The sequence below is a fragment of the Balaenoptera acutorostrata genome, chromosome 18 (genome assembly GCF_949987535.1).
Source record: "Balaenoptera acutorostrata chromosome 18, mBalAcu1.1, whole genome shotgun sequence".
In the NCBI taxonomy this organism is placed as follows: Eukaryota; Metazoa; Chordata; class Mammalia; order Artiodactyla; family Balaenopteridae; genus Balaenoptera; species Balaenoptera acutorostrata.
This window is the reverse complement of record NC_080081.1, coordinates 14,180,449-14,204,877: the sequence shown is the minus strand read 5'-3', so window position 1 is coordinate 14,204,877 and position 24,429 is coordinate 14,180,449. Positions and strand designations below refer to the sequence as shown.

Here is a 24,429-nt window from a genome sequence, read left to right as displayed (position 1 = left end):
GAAAAAAATTTGTGTTAGATTGATACTTGGTACAGTTTACTAGTATGGTCATATAAGTCTGGGGTTTTCTCTTTTGAATATCTTAAATTATAGCTTTAATTCCTTTGATAACTAAAAATGCCTCTTCCTACCTCTGTCATGTCCACAGAATCTTGAGTAACATCCCCTCTTTCTATCAGAGCACTGATTGATTGGGTCTGCTTCTCCATATTTCTTGACCAGTTTTACCATGTGTTTCTATCAATTCTATTAGTCTTTTCAAAGAACCAAATTTTGGCTTTGTGGACCTTAACTACTGATGTCTTCTATTTCATTACTTTTTGTTCTTATCTTTATCTTCCTTTTCCTTTACTTTCTTTGATAGAAGTTTAAGTTGCTGTTTTTAAATTTTAAGATTTGTGCTTAGATGACTGATTTTCAACCTTTCTTTTTTTCACATATAACATAGTTTTAGTTGTATCTGTCAAGTTTTAATGTCATTCAAATCTTAATTCTTTCAAAAAATATTTTCAAATGTGCATTTTTGTATTAACAGGTTACACAGAAGCATTTCTTAATTTCCAAATATACAGAGATGTTCTAGTTTTCTTTTGGTGATTGATTTCTAACTTAATTACACTGTGGTCAAAGAATATACAGTTGATCTTTCAACAACACAGGTTTGAACAGCATGGGTCCACTTAAAAACAATTTTTTTTCAGTAGTAAATACTACAATATTACATGATCTGTGGTTGGTTGAATCTGCAGATGTGGAACCTTGAATACGGAAGGCTGACTATAAGTTACAAGTGGATTTCTGACTGCTCAGAGGGTCAGTGCCCCTAACCCCTGCATTGTTCAAGGGTCAACTGTACTTTGTATAATTGAAGAAGATATAACAATTGTGAATATTTATGCACCCAACACAGGAGCACCTCAATACATTAAGCAAATGCTAACAGCCATAAAAGGGGAAATTGAGAGTAACACAATAATAGTGGGGGATTTTAACACTACACTTACACCAATGGATAGATCATCCAGACTGAAAATTAATAAGGAAACACAAGCCTTAAATGACACATTAGACCAGACAGACTTAATTCATATTTATAGGACATTCCACATGAAGCAGCAGAAAACACTTTCTTCTCAAGTGCACAGGGAACATTCTCCAGGATAGATCATATCTTGGGTCACAAATCAAGCCTCAGTAAATTTAAGAAAATTGAAATCGTATCAAGCATCTTTTCGGACCACAACGCTATGAGATTAGAAATCAATTACAGGAAATAAAACTGTGAAAAACACAAACACATGGAGGCTAAACAATATGCTACTAAATAACCAAGAGATCACTGAAGAAATCAAAGAGAAATAAAAAAATACCTAGAAACAAATGACAAAGAAAACACGACGACCCAAAACCTATGGGATGCAGCAAAAGAAGTTCTAAGAGGGAAGTAAGTTTATAGCAATACAATCCTACCTCAAGGAACAAGAAAAATCTCAAACAACCTAAACTGACACCTAAAGCAACTAGAAAGAACAAACAAAACCCAAAGTTAATAGAAGGAAAGAAATCATAAAGATCAGAGCAGAAATAAATGAAATAGAAACAAAGAAAACAATAGCAAAGATCAATAAAACTAAAAGCTGGTTCTTTGAGAAGATAAACAAAACTGATAAACCTTTAGCCAGACTCATCAAGGAAAAAAGGGAGAGGACTCAAATGAATAAAATTAGAAATGAAAAAGGAGAAGTCACAACTGACACCACAGAAATACAAAGGATCATGAGACTACTGCAAGCAACTATATGCCAATAAAATGGACAATGTGGAAGAAATGGACAAATTCTTAGAAAGGTACAACCTTCTAGGACTGAACCAGGAAGAAATAAAAAATATAAACAGACCAATCACAAGTAATGAAATTGAAACTGTGATTAAAAATCTTCCAACAAACAAAAGTCCAGGACCAGATGGCTTCACAGGTGAATTCTATCAAACATTTAGAGAAGAGCTAACACCTATCCTTCTCAAACTCTTCCAAAAAACTGCAGAGAGAGGAACACTCCCAAACTCATTCTACAAAGCCACCTGATACCAAAACCAGAAAAAGATATCACAAAAAGGAAAATTACAGGCCAATATCACTGATGAACATAGGTGCAAAAATCCTCAACAAAATATTAGCAAACAGAATCCAACAGCACATTAAAAGGATCATATACCATGATCAAGTGGGGTTTATCCCAGGAATGCAAGGATTCTTCAATATACGCAAATCAATCAATGTGATACACCATGTTAACAAATTGAAGGAGAAAAACAATACCATCATCTCAATAGATGCAGAAAAAGCTTTCAACAAAATTCAACACCCATTTATGATAAAAACCCTCCAGAAAGTAGGCATAGAGGGAACTTACCTCAACATAATAAAGGCCACATTTGACAAACCCACAGCCAGCATCATTCTCAATGGTGAAAACTTGAAACCGTTTCCACTAAGATCAGGAACCAGACAAAGTTGCCCACTCTCACCACTATTCAACACAGTTTAGGAAGTTTCAGCCACAGCGATCAGAGAAGGAAAAGAAATAAAAGGAATCCAAATCAGAAAAGAAGAAGTAAAACTGTCACTGTTTGCAGATGACATGATACCATCCATAGAAAATCCTAAAGATACACCAGAAAACTACTAGAGCTAATCAATGAATTTAGTAAAGTTGCAGGATACAAAATTAATACACAGGAATCTCTTGCATTCCTATACATTGACAATGAAAGATCAGAAAGAGAAATTAAGGAAACAATCCCATTTACCATTGCAGCAAAAAGAATAAAATACCTAGGAATAATCCTACCTAAGGAGGCAAAAGACCTGTACGCAGAAAACTGTAAGATACTGATGAAAGAAATCAAAGATGACACAAACAGATGGAGGGATATACCATGTTCTTGGACTGGAAGAATCAATATTGTGAAAATGACTATACTACCCAAAGCAATCTACAGATTCAGTGCAATCCCTATCAAACTACCAATGGCATTTTTCACAGAACTAGAACAAAAAATTTTACAATTTGTATGGAAACACAAAAGACCTTGAATAGCAAAAGCAATATTGAGGGAAAAAAACAGAGCTAGAGGAATCAGGCTCCTTGACTTCAGACTATACTACAGGGCTACAGTAATCAAGACAGTATGGTACTGGCACAAAAACAGAAATATAAATCAATGCAATAGGCCAGAAAGCCCAGAGATAAACCCACACACCTATGGTCACCTAATCTATGACAAAGGAGGCAAGGATATACAATGGAGCAAAGACAGCCTCTTCAATAACTGGTGCTGGGAAAACTGGACAGCTACATGTAAAAGAATGAAATGAGAACACTCCCTAACACCATACACAAAAATAAACTCAAAATGGATTAAAGACCTAAATGTAAGGCTGGACGCTGTAAAACTCCTAGAGGAAAACATAGGAAGAACACTCCTTGACATAAATCACAGAGAGATCTTTTTTGACCCACCTCCTAGAGTAATAAACAAATGGGACCTCATGAAACTTAAAAGCTTTTGCACAGCAAAGGAAACCATAAACAAGATGAAAAGACAACCCTTAGATGGGAGAAAATATTTGCAAATGAAGCAACTGAGAAAGGATTAATCTCCAAAATATACAAACAGCAGCACATGCAGCTCAATATCAAAAAAAACAAACAAACAACCCAATCAAAAAATGGGTGGAAGACCTAAATAGACATTTCTCCAAAGAAGACATACAGACGGCCAACAAACACATGAAAAGATGCTTAACATCACTAATTATTAGACAAATGCAAATCAAAACTACAATGAACTATCACCTCACACAGGTCAGAATGGCCATCATCACAAAATCTACAAACAACAAATGCTGGAGAGGGTGTGGAGAAAAGGGAACCCTTTTGCACTGTTGGTAGGAATGTAAATTGATACAGTTACTGTGAAGAACAGTATGGAGGTTCCCTAAAAAACTAAAAATAGAACTACCATATGACCCAGCAATCCCACTACTGGGCATATACCCTGAGAAAACCATAATTCAAAAAGATACATGCACCCCAATGTTCATTGCAGCACTGTTTACAATAGCCAAGACATGGAAACAACCTAAATGTCCATCGACAGAAGAATGGATAAAGAAGATGTGGTACATACATACAATGGAATATTACTCAGCCATAAAAAGGAATGAAACTGGGTCATTTGCAGAGATGTGGGTGGACCTAGAGACTGTCACACAGAGTGAAGTAAGTCAGAAAGAGAAAAACAAATATCGTATATTAACGCATATATGTGGAATCTGAAAAAATTGGTATAGACAATCTTATTTACAAAGCAGAAAGAGAGACAGACGTAGAGAACAAATGTATGGATATCAAGGGGGAAGGGGGAGGTGGGATGAATTGGGAGATTGGGATTGACATATATACACTATTGATACTATATATAAAATAGATAACTAATGAGAACCTACTGTATAGCACAGGGGACTCTACTCAATGCTCTGTGGTGAGCTAAATGGGAAGGAAATCCATAAAAGAGGGGATATATGTATACGTATAGCTGATTCACTTTGCTGTACAGTAGAAACTAACACAACATTGTAAAGCAACTATACTCCAATAAAAATTTTTAAAAAAATAGTTATTACTGATGCAAAAAAGAAAAAGAAAATTTCATGAGATTTGCTTTATAGCCTAGCATCTACAAATGTTTTTTAAATGTTACATTTGTGCTTTGCAAGAACATATACTATGCAATGTGTACTCTTCTATCAATATCCATTAGGTCAGGTTTGATTATTTTATCATTCAAATATTCTATACATCCCTACTGATTTTCTGTGTACTTGGTTTACTTGTTATTGAGAGAGGTATGTAAAAAAATAGTACAAACTGGGGGCTGGTAGTCCAAGATCAGCGTGCCACCATGGGCAGGTGCTGGTGAGGACCCTCTTCTGCACTACGTTCTGCCGATTTCTCCTCGTATCCTCACATGACAGAAAGACAGTGGGCTACCTCTCTGACCTCTTCTTGTAAGAGCAATAATCCCATTTATGAGGACTCCACCCTTTTGACCTAATTACCTCCTAAAGGCCCCACCTCCAAATATCATCACATTGAGGATTAGATTTGAACACATAAATTTTGGGGGGACTCAAACATTCAGTACATACACACTATTAGACCTGTAAATGTATGTCCAACTGCAAGGACTAGCAAAGAATATATAGGTCATGAATCACAGAAGACATGTAGGTTTTTCTTTTCCTGGGCAAGGTTACCCATTCTACATGGAGAAAGAATTTGAATTCCTGTCTTAATCTCCTTAGCACCATGTTCTAACCAAGTCAAGGTACTGAAAATGTTAACATGAAGGGAAATAAAGATTTAATGCATGTTCTTCATATTGCTTTCTCGAAATTACAACAAATTAGAATTTTTGTAGTAAGAGTGTCTAAATACTTACCAGGTGATTTAATGCATTAAAAAGCAGTTTTCTCCCAGATGGTTTGTCAAAATCAGCAATAATCCAGAAAGTAACTGAAGAAATTACATCATCTGAAAGTTTCAAACAGTTTAGTCAAACTAATTCTTCTTAAAATCAAACTAAAGACAGGGACATTTCCAGTTAACAAAATACATAAAAACAGTAACAATTTTTAAAATGAATCTTTCTGAAAATAAGCAAATATTGGTAAAAATTACATACACACAGAGTGAAATACACATAAAAATGTTAAAAGAGTAATAAGCTTTATATAAACTCAGATACCAAAAAGAAAGAATAGTCCCCAAGAAACACATCAGTGAGATACTTTTGCCAGTAGGGAAAACTGTATCATGCTTATCAAAGTTCTACTGTTGCCAAGCAAAAGTGCCTTTCAGCTACACTTGTAAAAAATAATGACATTTATACCTCACATATATGTAAAACTGGATACAATAAATTATTAGCAGACATTGAAAACAGCAATATTTATTAGCTTATGATTCATGTATTTCAAAAATTCTGGCTATTATTAACTTGGCCTAATTCACATCATCTTATGCCAACATCGATGCAATTCTTGTTTCAGAAACATCTGAAAATTTGGAAGCCACAAGAAGAAATAATTTTTAATTCTGCAGTCACAGTTAAATGGGTTTAATTTCATCCAGCCGCAGCATATAACACCTGAAATAATACTTGTCTGGCCATCATTAAAACCTATAGAAAAATCAGTCCCTTAGATCTTACGACCCACTTAAAACAACTGTAAAATGTGTGCTATACCAAAAACCTACACCTGAATAGATGTGAAGCTACAGTTACTACCATACCCAGTAATATATAACTATGCAAAAACTGGCTTTGGTTAATGAAAAAAATATAACAAAAAGAAGGATAACATCGATTCTACTTGCAATCCTTCAGGAGCAATTTGAGAGTAAGGCAGTGGCACATTCTTTTCAAAGAAGAAAGGTAAAGAATTCTCATGCCTTCTTAATGTCATCACTTTTACCATTACAACTAGTAAACTGAGAACTATTTCAAAAGTGCTAAGTAAATTTCTCCCAACTCTTTTATTTCTTTACATAGTTACATAAATGCAAATCAAGAAATCAGGTGTTTCTCAGTTAATAAAGTTTCTTTTAAATTGCAAGAGATTTAACCAAAGGGCATTAATTATGGCCTAACTTATTCTGATGCCCAGAAGCAATTTTTGAAATATAACCCAGAACCTGATAAATATGTTCCCCCTATTTTTTTTTTTTTAATTTATTTATTTATGGCTGTGTTGGGTCTTCGTTTCTGTGCGAGGGCTTCCTCTAGTTGCGGCAAGCGGGGGCCACTCTTCATCGCGGTGCGCGGGCCTCTCATTATCGCGGCCTCTCTTGTTGCAGAGCACAGGCTCCAGACGCACAGGCTCAGTAGCTGTGGCTCACGGGCCCAGCTGCTCCGTGGCATGTGGGATCTTCCCAGACCAGGGCTCGAACCCGCATCCCCTGCATTGGCAGGCAGATTCTCAACCACTGCGCCACCAGGGAAGCCCTCCCCCTATTTTGTATTCCCTGTTTCTCTGCCTCCTTTTCCCTTCACTTGACACATTCAGGACCTTAGCCTGCCATAATATGAAATTGAATTATATTTTATTATTTGTTGCTTATCTTGTAGACAGACCACTTTATGAACATAAAATCATAGATCTGTTCCAAAGTAATTCAAGGGCCATACGGTCCTAATTTGGATTCACTCCGCAGCATTCTCAAAAACTAGCTGTCTGCTTAAATCTCTCTCATATATAAAAATTTACCCCTGATTACATAGTAATTCCATCTTCAGATCACTCATTGTTAGAAAGGTACTGCTTTATATACTGAAATAACAATCAGCTTTCTTTTATGTTTCATGCATTGGCTCTTTTTGTTCTCTCTAGAGCAAAGCAGGTCAACCAAAACAAAGGAAACCAAAACCAACCAAACTCCAATTATCTTCATCTATCTGAAGAGTTCATGGTCTCTAACGGAACTGTGGTCGCACTGAAGACTTTCCTATCTAGGCTAAGTCCTTATTTCCAAAGATCTTCCTGTCTCGGCTCCCTCTCCTCTGGTTATGACCCTTAACTTAAGCAAAACATCCAGACGTTGTTTAATCAGAACACAGAACTATTCTCCTCTCATCTGGGGATTACACTTTTATTCCTGCCTGATAAGATTATCAGTTTATTTAATCTTGAAAGGGTTTTTACTACCTTCCTAAAAAGGAGAAAAATGGAATAGCTTGCTTTAAAAAAAAAAAAAAGACAAAAACCCCTCAAGATTAACCCCTCTGCATACACGATTAGCTAAGATAGGAGGCGTCATTTTCTCTTCACAGTCCTGACATCCTAATAATTTTCAAATCCTCAAATTGAAAACCAGGTCTCCAGTCAAATAGCAACATCTAGAAACGTATTATGCAAGCATTGAATAAAATTACAAGTTTTTGCTATTTAGGAATAAATTCAGGAAAATAAAATATGCTTATTACCTTCCTGGGTGACATAATACATGTTCTCTGCAATTACAGCACTCTTATCTTGTGAATCCAAGAAGAAGAAAGTGGAGAAATCTTCAACATCAGCAGTTACTAAAAATTTTAATATTAAATGTTAAATAATGAATTAATAAAACATTTACAACTCAATAAACATTTATAGGAAAGTATATGGAAGGATTATATTACCTGATGTAGATATTAAATTAAGGTACTGCCATTTATTGTACAAAATCAAAGGATTTATACGGGGCACAACATTATTTCTATCCATAAGGAAGTCAATTGCATTTGTTCGATCATTTAATGTACCCTAAAATAATAAAGTATTATTTAGGTAATATATGTGATTTATATGCAGATGTTTTAAAATTATGCAGAGAATACATTTAAAGACTACTGAATCTAAAATAAGTCAATAAGTAATATGCAATTTAGGATTCTTATAATAAATTTTCCTATAAAACTGTGAAGTTTCTTACCAATTAAGCAATTTTTTAGATGCAATTATGCACAGATAAATTTAATTACTACTTTAAAAATCATTACTAAATGATCAGAATGGAAATTTTTACACAATTAACTTTTGCTATTAAAAGATATTTTTAATATAAAAATCATCTATAAATATCATTCATCATATATTTTCTCATACATGCTTACCTACCATAAAAACTTCCTTTTGTAAATATGCAGTTTCATCCATCATTCTGTGAAGAACAGCCATTTCTAGTTCCCTAATATTCAGCTCTTCAGGGTGAAAGGATTCACCATTATAAAGAGCTTGAGGCAAAGGACCCAGGCCAGTCATCCTGTAATAGCTTGCTCCTGCCTATGCAATTAAAAAAATACCAGAGTTAAACAGAATATGTTTGTCTGAAAAAGAAACACATAAATAAAGAAAGGGACACGGCCACATTTTTGTATGTCATAGAAAAAATGTTAATTTTGCTAATTTTATCTGTCCTTTCCAAACATTATTTAAAGGAAAGTAATTTACCTACATAGAACAAGTCAGAAAACTTTTTCTGTAAAGGGCCAGATACATATTTTAGGCTTTGTGAGCCATCTGGTCTCTGACACAACTACTCAATCGTAACGTTATAGTGCAAAAGCAGTGACACACAACACATGAATGAGTGAACGTCGCTGTGTCTCCAAAAACCTGTATTTATAAAAACAGGTGGTAGAAAGGCTGGATTTGGCTCATGGGCTGTAGTTTGCTGGCCCCTGATAGAGAGTATGACATGACTTTAAAAAATGCATTTACCCGCATAAGAGATTCATTTATCGCTATATTCATTTGTTTAGCTAACATTTATTGAATTCAAGCATTTGGCTAGACTTTGTGAATACACAGCTGAAAAATCTGCCTTCAAGGGGCTCACATATATACAAGCGAAACTGAGGCATATACCAGATTGTATGGGAGCCCAGAAAAGGAATGACTAAGCTTGAGTGTGGAGGGGAGGGATCACAGAAGGTCTCTGTTAGGGAGTGACACTAGAAGTCTTAAAGGATGAGCAAAAATATGCTAGGGAGATAAAGTGGAGAAAGACACTCCCAGTGAAAAGAGACAGCACTGCGAGGAATAGAAGGGATGAGAGACATGGTACATTTAGGTAATGGCAAGTACTTTTCTGTGTTTACAGTGGGAGGAGTTACATAGGGAGAAGATATGGAGTCAGAGGGGATGGGGAGAGAGGACAGATCAGGAAGGTCCTCAACATCTGGATTTTATCTTGTGAGTGATAAAGCATCACTAAACAATTCATTCATTCACTACTCAACACTACAAATTATTAAAACTGTCATTATAGGGCTTCCCTGGTGGCGCAGTGGTTGAGAGTCTGCCTGCCAATGCAGGGGACACGGGTTCGAGCCCTGGTCTGGGAAGATCCCACATGCCGCGGAGCAACTAGGCCCGTGAGCCACAATTACTGAGCCTGCGCGTCTGGAGCCTGTGCTTCGCAACAAGAGAGGCCGCGATGGTGAGAGGCCCGCGCACTGCGATGAGGAGTGGCCCCCACTTGCCGCAACTAGAGAAAGCCCTCGCACAGAAACGAAGACCCAACACAGCCAAAAATAAATAAATAAATAAATAAAATAAAAAAAAAAAAACTGCCATTATAGCCAACATATTCACAATTACCCTATGAAGCTAAGGACTACTATTACATCCAGACTACTATTTACAGATGATAAAACAGAGAGTCACTTCCAATGCCACATAATGACTACACTTTGGAAACAGACTTTGTACTTACATCTGTTTGACCAAGAGTCTGAACTCTTAACCACTGAACTATATTATCTCTGCATTTATTGGACATTTACTGTGTATTAGGCAATGAATGCATAAGAATGATATGCAAACTCTGTCCTAAGGAAACATAGTTTAACAGGGGGAGAGATGGATACATTAAAAATACGTGTGAATAGATATCCAAGGGTACTAGGGAGGGCATGGTCAATTCTACCTAGGAAGAGGGCTCATGACAGGAAATATGATCAGATTTGCTCTTTAAAAAAAAGAATATAGTGGCGACAAAGAGAAGGAAGAGGGTGGGAGAGCATGCACTGGGGGCGGTGGGTCAGGGATCTACTGCAAAAATACAGGAAAGGAAAAGCAAGAGCCAGACAAAAATCAGTGGTGAGAAGCAAGGAGAGAATGAGGCAGTTTCTGAAATATTTAGTCAACAAAACTGACAGAACTTGATGATCTAGTGTTTGGGAGGGTATGAGGGAAAAGAAGTTGGACAACTATCAGGCTTCTAGTAGCCTTAGTGCCCTGGGAGAATGATGGTGCTACCCTCTAGGATAAGGCACAAAAAAAGAAAAAAAAGTTTGGGGTAACAAGAAACACGATGGGCATGGTTTTAAATTCATTTAAGACGCTTATGGGCAATCCCCCAGGCAGCTGAATACATGGTTTTGGACCTTAAGAAGGATATTGCTGCTAGAAATACAGGCTTTCTTCTGTTTTCCCCTGTGATTTTTCAGTTAGGCAACCTGTCTATTACAAAAGCTTTAATTACCACAAATAAGCCATAACACTGAATTTTGTACTTTGAGCCTACATCTCTATTCTGAGCTGTAGACACAAATATCCAATCACACTTACTTCACATCTCCTATGGAATTCTCACAGGCACCTCAAATTCAGTAAGTGAAAAACTGAACTTCTGTTCTTATTTCCCACTTGGGTTTCTCTTCCACCTCTTTCCATCTTGGCAATGGCATTACCACCATCCCAGTGAGTTAGTTGAACCCTGGGAGCCATCCTTGACAATTTCTCTTCTCCTCTCTCCCCTTTCCAATCCAGCAGCAGGTCCTGGATTGTATTTCCCAAATACCTCAATTGTGTCCATTTTTCTCTGCCTCTACTCTTCCAAAAACCTACTAGCCCATCTCTCATCTCTCACCTACATGCTTCCTAATCCGTCTTACTACGTACACTTTTACCCTCCGACAATCTATTCTCAACAACGGAGAATGCTCTTTGGAGAAAATGCATGTCACTGTCACTTCACTGCTTAATATCTTCTCAGGTTTTTCACTGTTGCAAAGGTATTCTACTGTTTTGAGTTCACAAGCGTGTTAATTAACTACAGCTCACCACACTGTGTAATCAGGCCCCTCGCTTACACCTCCAGCCTCATCTTAGGGACTTCCCTCTACAACACAAGCAACACATACTTGCTACATCTACTCAGTAGTAACACCAACTCTCTTCGTTCCTTCACATTCAGGACATCCTAACATTTTTCTCTGGAATGCTGACTACCTACCACTTCTTTGTCTTCTTTTGTCCAACTGTCCTCCTACTTCTGGACTCGGCTTTAATGTCACTGCTTCAGGGAAATATTCTTATCCACCTCCACCCCGCCCCCCAAAGCTCCTCCTTCATTCTATGTATTGCGTGTTGGGTGGGCCCCTTCTAGTAAAGACTCATGTCCATCAATTTGGGGAATTTCTTTGTGGTATTTCTCTAATGCTTTCCTTTGTTTTCTCTGTTCTTTCTGAATCTTGTGAATTGAAGACTGTTTACCTTCTTACTCTTCATGTGTCTTTTTTTGTCTCCGTCCTATTAAATTTTTATTTTATTTTTAATTTTCAAAAGATCTTCCTTGTACTCTATTCTTTTACCTCTTGTGTATAGAATATTGTAAGTACTCAATAAATGTTTGTTGAAAGAAAAAATAAAGTTTGGATATAGAGAGAAAACTACAGGAACATGAGTTTAGGGAATAAAGGCCTAAAACATTTATTTTCTTTGTGATGTAGTAATCAGAATGATTTTTGAGGCAGGAAGAGAAAGGTGAAAAGGGGCTTATAGGACTGATGAATGTTTAGAATAACTCTTGCGAGGAATAGGTAAGGAATAAAACCAGGCACAACTAAAGGACTGTAAGTAACACAGAGTCCAATTTAAGCTGGAGATTAAGTAGACTTGAGAAAAATGCAGAAATTAAGAAATGAAGATATCATCATTACAAGACAGTCTTACAGGGAGAGAGGGGTAAAAAAGGAGCAAACAGAAGACTGAACTCACACACAAAAAATGGAATTCAATATTTCTGAGGAGTGTACTGAATCCTTAATCTTCACAAAAATCCTTAATGTTTTTCATAATTTCAGGAGAATATGACTACAGGTATCTTAAAATTGGCAACACCATAAAAATATTCATTTTGCAGCTTAACTTGATAAAGAGTAAAAGTGGATTTCTGATAAATATGGTAGATTTATCACACGTGCTCATCTCCATTCTGCAAGTTTCACTATGCCAACTACAAATTGGCACTTGCCACCTACCTCTACAAGGATTAAATCATGTGCTGCTGTAGCTGTTGACCTTCAACACCCCCTGAAAGGAGTTCAGGTGGAGAGCAGAGACGAGGCACTCTGTGCTCTGAGAAAAACTGGCAGAACAGGTCTTCAGATAGATATTTTCAGGAGCCAATTTTATGAGCCCAATTCTTATATCTCCTCTTATCTAGAAAAGCACTAAAATCCTTCATGGTGACGTCTGCGCCTCGTGACTAGCAGTAACCTTCACTAGACTAGCAGAAACCTTCTGCAAAAAACATGTGCTTAATCGCATGTACTTCCCTGTCACCAAAATCACATGTATACTGACCTTCCCCCCTATCTCTTCAGAGCAGTTTCTCAGAGCTATCTGAAATGCCGTCTCCCGGGCTATAGTCCTCATTTTGCGCCAAATAAAACTTAACTCGTGACTCTCATGTGCATTTTTTTAAGTCGACAACTAAAATGAGAGTATAACAATTAAAATCAGGATGACAACGATGATAATAACAACAATAACAAGATATGAGCCCACAAAGAAAAACGGGAGAAAAGATCAAGAGTCGATGACCAAAGTAGAAAGGGAAGTCACTCCCGTGCAGACAGAAAGGAACGTCAACATTTTCAGAACCCCTGAGGGCTAAAAACCTAGACTATCTTAGAAGGAGAAGATAAGGAGCAGAGCATGAAATGTGGAAACTTGTTGAGAGTCTGTATGCAGAGAAGTTGTATACCAAGGACCCTCTCTCAATCCTGAAAAGCTAAACTATTCTGCTTCCCTTTACTCTCTGTTGAAATTGAATCACAAAGGCTCTAGATTTGGGGATTCCAGGTATAGTGGAAGGCTGAGAAAGGGGATGAAAACCAGACAGAAGACTGAAGGAAAGTTCACATTCTTTCAACCCAACCTATTACCACATCCTATTTCTAGACATATCCTATCCCCTCGTTTCCCACATCTGCACCCTTTCATTTGCCACGTATACTCCTAAGAGGGAAATAAAGAATTCTCATTTGAAGAAATCAAGCGCTGCAACAGAACGCCAGCATTCGAAAAGACATTTATTTGTTGGTCATCTAACTAAAAAAACTGACTCACTCCCCAAGTGAGGCCCACCAACTGAAAAGACCCGTTTATTTGTAAGCAGCTTTTTACGGTTTCATACTTACATGTGAAAGACAACCAGACATCATAATACATTTGACAAATGCTTCAAACACAAAAAAAGAAATCAAATTGGATGAAAAAGGGAAGCTATAGAAGGCAGAGATAGCGCAGGGCACAGAACAACCCATCAAAAAGCTAACATTCTTAGATTAAAAAACTGTGCTCATGAAAGAAAAACTGGACATTACAAAAAGGAATAAAAGAAGAAGAAAAAGTAAATAATTGCTCAATCCAGAAGATTCAGAAAGAACAGAGAAAATACAGGAAAGGAAAGCATTAAAAAATAACACAAAGGATGAATAGATCTAAAGAGTCAAAGAACCGCTACCAAAATCCCAGGTTGTGAGGGAGATTAACCAAGATGGCGGAGTAGAAGGACGTGCTCTCACTCCCTCTTGCGAGAGCACCAGAATCACAACTGGCTGCTGGACAATCATTGACAGGAAGACCCTGGACTTCACCAAGGAGGACACCCCACGTCCAAGGACAGAGGAGAAGCCACAGTGAGACGGTAGGAGGGGCGCAATCAGAGTAAAATCAAATCCCATAACTGCTGGGTGGGTGACTCACAGACTGGCGAACACTTATACCACAGAAGTCCACCCACTGGAGTGAAGGTTCTGAGCCCCACCTCAGGCTTCCCAACCTGGGGGTCCGGCAAAGGGAGGAGGAATTCCTAGAGAATCAGACTTTGAAGTCTAGTGGGAATTGATTGCAGGACTGTGACAGGACTGGGGGAAACAGAGACCCCACTCTTGGAGGGCACACACAAAGTAATGTGTGCATCGGGACCCAGGGGAAGGAGCAGTGACCCTGGGGGAGACTGAACCAGACGTACCTGCTGGTGTTGGGGGGTCTCCTGCAGAGGCGAGTGGTGGCTCTGTTTCACCGTGGGGATAAGGACACTGGCAGCAGAGGTCCTGGGAAGTTCTCCTTGGCGTGAGCCCTCCCAGAGTCTGCCATTAACCCCACCAAAGAGCACGGGTAGGCTCCAGTGTTGGGTTGCCTCAGGCAAAACAACCAACAGGGAGGGAACCCAGCCCCACCCATCAACAGTCAAGTGGATTAAGGTTTTACTGGGCTCTGATCGCCACAGCAACAGGGAGGGAACCCAGCCCCACCCATCAACAGTCAAGTGGATTAAGGTTTTACTGAGCTCTGACCGCCACAGCAACAGTCAGCTCTACCCACCACCAGAGCCTCCCATCAAGCCTCTTAGATAGCCTCAACCACCAGAGGGCAGACAACAGAAGCAAGAAAAACTACAATCCTGCAGCCTGTGGACCAAAAACCACAGTTACAGAAAGACAGAGAAGATGAAAAGGCAGAGGGCTATGTACCAGATGAAGGAACAAGAAAAAACCCCAGAAAAACAACTAAATGAAGTGGAGATAGGCAACCTTCCAGAAAAAGAATTCAGAATAATGATAGTGAAGATGATCCAGGACCTCGGAATAAGAATGGAGGCAAAGATTGAGAAGATGCAAGAAATGATTAACAAAGACCTAGAAGAATTAAAGAACAAACAAACAGAGATGACCAATACAATAACTGAAATGAAAACTACACTAGAAGGAATCAATAGCAGAATAACTGAGGCAGAAGAACGGATAAGTGACCTGGAAGACAGAATGGTGGAATTCACTGCTGCGGAACAGACTAAAGAAAAAAGAATAAAAAGAAATGAAGACAGCCTAAGAGACCTCTGGGACAACATTAAACGCAACAACATTCGCATTATAGGGGTCCCAGAAGGAGAAGAGAGAGAGAAAGGACCAGAGAAAATATTTGAAGAGATTATAATCGAAAACTTCCCTAACATGGGAAAGGAAATAGCCACCCAAGTCCAGGAAGCGCAGAGAGTCCCATACAGAATAAACCCAAGGAGAAACACGCCGAGACACATAGTAATCAAAGTGGCAAAAATTAAAGACAAAGAAAAATTATTGAAAGCAGCAAGGGAAAAACGACAAATAACATACAAGGGAACCCCCATAAGGTTAACAGCTGATTTCTCAGCAGAAACTCTGCAAGCCAGAAGGGAGTGGCATGAAATACTTAAAGTGATGAAAGGGAAGAACCTACAACCAAGATTACTCTACCCAGCAAGGATCTCATTTAGATTTGATGGAGAAATCAAAAGCTTTACAGACAAGCAAAAGCTAAGAGAATTCAGCACCACCAAACCAGCTCTACAACAAATGCTAAAGGAACTTCTCTAAGTGGGAAACACAAGAGAAGAAAAGGACCTACAAAAACAAACCCCAAACAATTAAGAAAATGGTCATAGGAACATACATATCGATAATTACCTTAAACGTGAATGGATTAAATGCCCCAACCAAAAGACATAGACTGGCTGAATGGATACAAAAACAAGACCCATATATATGCTGTCTACAAGAGACCCACTTCAGACCTAGGGACACATACAGACTGAAAGTGAGGGGATGGAAAAAGATATTCCATGCAAATGGAAATCAAAAGAAAGCTGGAGTAGCTATACTCATATCAGATAAAATAGACTTTAAAATAAAGAATGTTACAAGAGACAAGGAAGGACACTACATAATGATCCAGGGATCAATCCAAGAAGAAGATATAACAATTATAAATATATATGCACCCAACATAGGAGCACCTCAATACATAAGGCAACTGCTAACAGCTATAAAAGAGGAAATCGACAGTAACACAATAATAGTGGGGGACTTTAACACCTCACTTACACCAATGGACAGATCATCCAAAATGAAAATAAATAAGGAAACAGAAGCTTTAAACGACACAATAGACCAGATAGATTTAATTGATATATATAGGACATTCCATCCAAAAACGGCAGATTACACGTTCTTCTCAAGTGCACACGGAACATTCTCCAGGATAGATCACATCTTGGGTCACAAATCAAGCCTCAGTAAATTTAAGAAAATTGAAATCATATCAAGCATCTTTTCTGACCACAACGCTATGAGATTAGAAATGAATTACAGGGAGAAAAACGTAAAAAAGACAAACACATGGAGGCTAAACAATACGTTACTAAATAACCAAGAGATCACTGAAGAAATCAAACAGGAAATAAAAAAATACCTAGAGACAAATGACAATGAAAACACGACGACCCAAAACCTATGGGATGCAGCAAAAGCGGTTCTAAGAGGGAAGTTTATAGCTATACAAGCCTACCTAAAGAAACAAGAGAAATCTCAAGTAAACAATCTAACTTTACACCTAAAGAAACTAGAGAAAGAAGAACAAACAAAACCCAAAGTTAGCAGAAGGAAAGAAATCATAAAGATCAGAGCAGAAATAAATGAAATAGAAACAAAGAAAACAATAGCAAAGATCAATAAAACTAAAAGTTGGTTCTTTGAGAAGATAAACAAAATTGATAAGCCATTAGCCAGACTCATCAAGAAAAAGAGGGAGAGGACTCAAATCAATAAAATCAGAAATGAAAAAGGAGAAGTTACAACAGACACCGCAGAAATACAAAACATCCTAAGAGACTACTACAAGCAACTTTATGCCAATAAAATGGACAACCTGGAAGAAATGGACAAATTCTTAGAAAGGTATAACCTTCCAAGACTGAATCAGGAAGAAACAGAAAATATCAACAGACCAATCACAAGTAATGAAATTGAAACTGTGATTAAAAATCTTCCAACAAACAAAAGTCCAGGACCAGATGGCTTCACAGGTGAATTCTATCAAACATTTAGAGAAGAGCTAACACCCATCCTTCTCAAACTCTTCCAAAAAATTGCAGAGGAAGGAACTCTCCCAAACTCATTCTATGAGGCCACCATCACCCTGATACCAAAACCAGACAAAGACACTACAAAAAAAGAAAATTACAGACCAATATCACTGATGAATATAGATGCAAAAATCCTCAACAAAATACTAGCAAACAGAATCCAACAACACATTAAAAGGATCATACACCACGATCAAGTGGGATTTATCCCAGGGATGCAAGGATTCTTCAATATACGCAAATCAATCAATGTGATACACCATATTAACAAATTGAAGAATAAAAACCATATGATCATCTCAATAGATGCAGAAAAAGCTTTTGACAAAATTCAACACCCATTTATGATAAAAACTCTCCAGAAAGTGGGCATAGAGGGAACCTACCTCAACATAATAAAGGCCATATATGACAAACCCACAGCAAACATCATTCTCAATGGTGAAAAACTGAAAGCATTTCCTCTAAGATCAGGAACGAGACAAGGATGTCCACTCTCACCACTATTATTCAACATAGTTCTGGAAGTCCTAGCCACGGCAATCAGAGAAGACAAAGAAATAAAAGGAATACAAATTGGAAAAGAAGAAGTAAAACTGTCACTGTTTGCGGATGACATGATACTATACATAGAGAATCCTAAAACTGCCACCAGAAAACTGCTAGAGCTAATTAATGAATATGGTAAAGTTGCAGGTTACAAAATTAATGCACAGAAATCTCTTGCATTCCTATACACTAATGATGAAAAATCTGAAAGAGAAATTATGGAAACACTCCCATTTACCATTGCAACAAAAAGAATAAAATACCTAGGAATAAACCTACCTAGGGAGACAAAAGACCTGTATGCAGAAAACTATAAGACACTGATGAAAGAAATTAAAGATGATACCAACAGATGGAGAGATATACCATGTTCTTGGATTGGAAGAATCAACATTGTGAAAATGAGTATACTACCCAAAGCAATCTACAGATTCAATGCAATCCCTATCAAATTACCAATGGCATTTTTTACGGAGCTAGAACAAATCATCTTAAAATTTGTATGGAGACACAAAAGACCCCGAATAGCCAAAGCAGTCTTGAGGCAAAAAAATGGAGCTGGAGGAATCAGACTCCCTGACTTCAGACTATACTACAAAGCTACAGTAATCAAGACAATATGGTACTGGCACAAAAACAGAAACATAGATCAATGGAACAAGATAGAAAGCCCAGAGATTAACCCACGCACCTATGGTCAACTAATCTATGACAAAGGAGGCAAAGATATACAATGGAGAAAAGACAGTCTCTTCAATAAGTGGTGCTGGGAAAACTGGACAGCCACATGTAAAAGAATGAAATTAGAATACTCCCTAACACCATACACAAAAATAAACTCAAAATGGATTAGAGACCTAAATATAAGACTGGACACTATAAAACTCTTAGAGGAAAACATAGGAAGAACACTCTTTGACATAAATCACAGCAAGATCTTTTTCGATCCACCTCCTAGAGTAATGGAAATAAAAACAAAAATAAACAAGTGGGACCTAATGAAACTTCAGAGCTTTTGCACAGCAAAGGAAACCATAAACAAGACGAAAAGACAACCCTCAGAATGGGAGAAAATATTTGCAAATGAATCAACGGACAAAGGATTAATCTCCAAAATATATAAACAGCTCATTCAGCTCAATATCAAAGAAACAAACACCCCAATCCAAAAATGGGCAGAAGACCTAAATAGACATTTCTCCAAAGAAGACATACAGACGGCCACGAAGCACATGAAAAGATGCTCAACATCACTAATTATTAGAGAAATGCAAATCAAAACTACAATGAGGTATCACCTCACTCCTGTTAGAATGGGCATCATCAGAAAATCTACAAACAACAAATGCTGGAGAGGGTGTGGAGAAAAGGGAACCCTCTTGCACTGTTGGTGGGAATGTAAATTGATACAGCCACTATGGAGAACAATATGGAGGTTCCTTAAAAAACTAAAAATAGAATTACCATATGACCCAGCAATCCCACTACTGGGCATATACCCAGAGAAAACCGTAATTCAAAAAGACACGTGCACCCGAATGTTCATTGCAGCACTATTTACAATAGCCAGGTCATGGAAGCAACCTAAATGCCCATCAACAGACGAATGGATAAAGAAGTTGTGGTACATATATACGATGGAATATTATTCAGCCATAAAAAGGAACGAAATTGAGTCATTTGTTGAGAAGTGGATGGATCTAGAGACTGTCATACAGAGTGAAGTAAGTCAGAAAGAGAAAAACAAATATCGTATGTTAATGCATGTATGTGGAACGTAGAAAAATGGTACAGATGAGCCAGTTTGCAGGGCAGAAGTTGAGACACAGATGTAGAGAATGGACATATGGACACCAAGGGGGGAAAACTGCGATGAGGTGGGGATGGTGATGTGCTGAATTGGGCGATTGGGATTGACATGTATACACTGATGTGTATAAAACTGATGCCTAATAAGAACCTGCAGTATAAAAAAACAAACAAAACAACTAATACTAAACTTTCATTGGGTTATTTGTATGGAAATATGTTAATATAAATGTTTCAGACATTACATGAAATTTCTAAAAATCTTATATTTGTATTTGTATGGAAATATGTATGGAAATATGTTAATATAAATGTTTCAGACAGTACATGAAATTTCTAAAAATCTTATATTTGTATTTGTATGGAAATATGTATGGAAATATGTTAATATAAATGTTTCAGACATTACATGAAATTTCTAAAAATCTTGTATTTGTATGGAAATATGTATGGAAATATGTTAATATAAATGTTTCAGACATTACATGAAATTTCTAAAAATCTTATATTTGTATTTGTATGGAAATATGTTAATATAAATGTTTCAGACATTACATGAAATTTCTAAAAATCTTATATTTGTATTTGTATGGAAATATGTTAATATAAATGTTTCAGACATTACAGGAAACGTCTAAAAATCTTATATGTTCTGGTATAATGTTATAAGTAATAATCCTAGTTATTACTTTAAAATGTATATCTCAGAAATAACTAATTTTCTTGTCAACTGCATTATTATGAACTTTCATCAAATCTTTAACCATGGTCATTTTTAAGTCTTTTGTCATTTACAGACAGTTCTGGGTGTACTCTGATGATTTTGCAAATATGTTCCTATAAAAGAGTTTCATCTTCAAGAAATTCATGGAAAAGACTCTGACAAGTACAGGTTTCTGGTAACTGACTGTACTGCTGAACTGAATGAATAAGCATTTTCAGAACTCTAATGAAAAACTGATGAACTCATAAAACTGCTAACAAAAGATCAAGATGAAAAAAAAGAAATTAATTACATGGGACTGAGTGAACTGATGAGGATGAGTATAATTTTTGTGACTTTCTGTCTGAATTAAAAAAAAAAAAAAAAAAAAAAATCCCACAAGGACTCAGAGGAAAAGAATATACAAATCAATTTTCACTGCAAAGTAAAGGAGCTGTTACAGTGGAGGATTACTGGACTGAATGTCAATATTATGACATAGTATAAGTGTGTTTCATGTTTGGTAATTGCAATCATTGTTGCTTTTGTTGTGGTCACCCATGTACAATGCTTGGTGTCAGTCTATCTATCTCTTGTAAAAATAAAATACAGTGTGTGTGTGTGGAAAAAATAAAAAATAAAAAATAAAAAAAATAAAAAAAAAAAATAACACAAAGAAGTTCCCAGAATTGATGGACACATATCTCCAATAGAAGGGACCCACCAAACACCCAAAGTGTTAAATGAAATAGGATCAAGACAAAGACGTATCATGAAATTTCCAAGCAACAGGGATAAAAAGATCCTAAAAACTTTCAAACAGGAAATATAAATAAATAGATCAAAGAAAGACAAAGGAGTCAAAATCAGATTGGTATCATTCATTTCAGTAGCTTATTAGGAGCTAGGAGAGAGTAAAAGAAAGCCTTCAAAATCCATACAAAAAATGATTACCCAGTCCAACAATCAATAAAATGCAAATATAAAATAAAAAACTTTTATATAAATGAGATCAAAGAATTTTTTTCATGCATACTTGCTTGAGAAAGAAGTAAAAGCAAAATAAATCAAAAAGAGGAAAGGCACAGTGTTCATGAAGCCGGAGAAAAAGCAGAGATCCAATGAAGGAAAGCAGCAAAGGCAGATCCAGAAATGACAGCTGTGCTTCAGGTGCAGAGGACAACCAGTTCAGTTTAGACAAAATGCAGAGTGGCTGCAGAAGGGCATTCTTGGGGCTGGTGTGTGTGGGGCAAAGTGCTGGCTTGTTAATGGCTATGTTTGTTTGTGTAAGGAAAATTCTAGATAGGTTATCTGACCAATCTCTTGACTATCTCGATATATTTGCAATAGGTAGAAAACTACGTGAATGAGTAAAAATGGAGTAACACTTAAAGCTACAAAAAAAAGAAAAGTTGTTAAAAAACAACCATAGTACTTGACTTACTAACAAGGAACACTTAAAAAGTCACACTCACACTAAATATTCATTTAACCAAAATGTGTTAAAAACAGATCTGATAATCAGCTGGTTTGCAACTGCACAGGACTTTCCAATTCTTATTGTACTGAAATACTTTTGCACCAGTTGGTAAGTAACTGCTGTCTTGGGATGGTGATTCCCCACATGAGAACTACCTTGACCGCTTTCCCAGACCATCCATGTCAACATGATTCAGCTATAAGCAAGTCAGTATCAGCCTCAGCATGAGGGCTTCCAAGACTCCTTCCAGTTCGAGGATCTGCTTTGATCGATTCTTTCTGATTGTTTGCTCTTGAAGCCAAAACAGGTTTAAAATATTTTAAGTACTACCACTGGGACTGGAGGAGACCAAGTGAAGGTCAGGAGGTGGAAGAGAGCTCAACCTTCAATTACTGTAAGACTCAACAAATAATATCTAAAAATTAAGACTTGCAAACTTGAGGAATACAAAAGAATAAGAAGACAAGATTCCTTTCCTTGAAGTACTTATAATACAGTTGGCAATGAAATTTACATCCAAATATATTATGTATAAAAAGGTAGTTAATAGGAAACAGTAATATTGGGTTGTGAACACCAATATTTGAGGATAACATGGTGTTACTCAGATATTTTCATGGCAACTGATATAAATAGTATGTTTTGGCTATATAAAATTATCTCAACTTAAAAACTCATTTGTATCACATCATATGTTGCTGTTGCCTTTACCTAGAATACATATGAATAAATGAATTCATATATTTCCACATAAAAGTCAGAGTCTTGTTTGTAGAGCCATTCAGCCACTCTTTTGATTGGAGCACTTAGTCCATTTACATTTAAAGTAATTATTGATAGGTATGTACTTATTGCCACTTTTTAATTGTTTTAAGGTTGTTTTTGTAATTTTCTGCACTGTAAATTCTGAGAAGTATCTGTTTTCGTACTTTTAAAAAAGCCAATAGTAGCAACTTAAATACTGTATACAACTTGTGTCATTCAAAGGTAGAAATTTCCCTTTTTTCTGAGGGTCTAAAATCTAAATCATGAGTTAATTATACTGAGATCATTTATTCATGAGATTATAATAAAAGTTTCTTGATCACATTTTTAAAAATTTGCATTCCAGCTTACCTTTCTTTCACCATCATATTTAGAATAAATTCCCAAAATATCCCAAATATTAGCATGAGGAAATTCATTTTGGAGAACACCCTTCACATTGTCCACAGTGAGTATACTGTGATTCTCTACTTTTTGGTACATCTGTGAAAATAAAGATATTATAATTAACTTTCACCTTACAGTAATTAGTTTTATTTCTTTCCCTTAGCATGCATATTTATAAAAGAACATATTTTATATTTTGTAAGTTCTAAGCATACTATATACATACATATATATACACACATGATCCCCACACATACACAGATAAATAAACCATTTTAAGAATACAATCTATTATCCTATAGTAAAAATGGTTTTGTGAATATTCTTTGGCTTTCAAAATACCATATCATATTTGTATATTATATTCTATTTTGATCAAACCAGATGCTATGATTCTTAATAAAATAATGGTTAACTTTATTTAAAAAGATATGTATAAAATATTTTAAATGACTTATTTCAGAAATGCTTTATTTTCATTTCCAATTGCTCTTTAATAAATATCTTAACTGGATTTTTCTCTGTACCTCCATTCTTCCCCCAGTCTCCAATATTCTAATCATACTGGCATAACGTAACCTGTTACTCCATTATTTAGGGTTTTGGTTTTTTTTTTTTTTCATTTCTCCCTTCATTGCAGATCCTCTGCTATGACCCACGCACTGTTCCACACGGGGAAAATGACAGCTCTGCCTCAAGAGAGAAGGTATCTCTGAGCAGATGACTCACCGAAACATAAATATGTTTATGTTATGGGGAAAGAGCTTACCAAGCAGAGGGAACAACCACTTAAGTACAAACACCATTAGGTAGCATTCTGATATATCAATTAAGAATATTATTTTTAGTCCCAATTCACTTAAATTATTATTGCCAGAGACAATCCTCATATTATGGCTGACAGAATTCTCATATTATTCCTCATAGTA

At 36.5% G+C, this 24,429-nt stretch overlaps 1 protein-coding gene across 2 annotated transcripts in view; it reads right to left on the bottom strand.

Moving 5' to 3' along the window:
* UGGT2 (UDP-glucose glycoprotein glucosyltransferase 2) overlaps window positions 1-24,429 on the bottom strand; it is a 190,299-nt gene that overhangs the window by 77,749 nt on the left and 88,121 nt on the right. For both annotated transcript variants that reach the window (XM_057533190.1, XM_057533189.1), the window contains exons 16-20: window positions 23,465-23,596; window positions 8,726-8,890; window positions 8,248-8,371; window positions 8,053-8,151; window positions 5,509-5,600 (exon numbers count right to left, since the gene is read on the bottom strand). In XM_057533190.1, coding sequence (XP_057389173.1) covers window positions 5,509-5,600; window positions 8,053-8,151; window positions 8,248-8,371; window positions 8,726-8,890; window positions 23,465-23,596 — 612 coding nt within the window. The remainder of the gene's footprint in view (window positions 1-5,508; window positions 5,601-8,052; window positions 8,152-8,247; window positions 8,372-8,725; window positions 8,891-23,464; window positions 23,597-24,429) is intronic.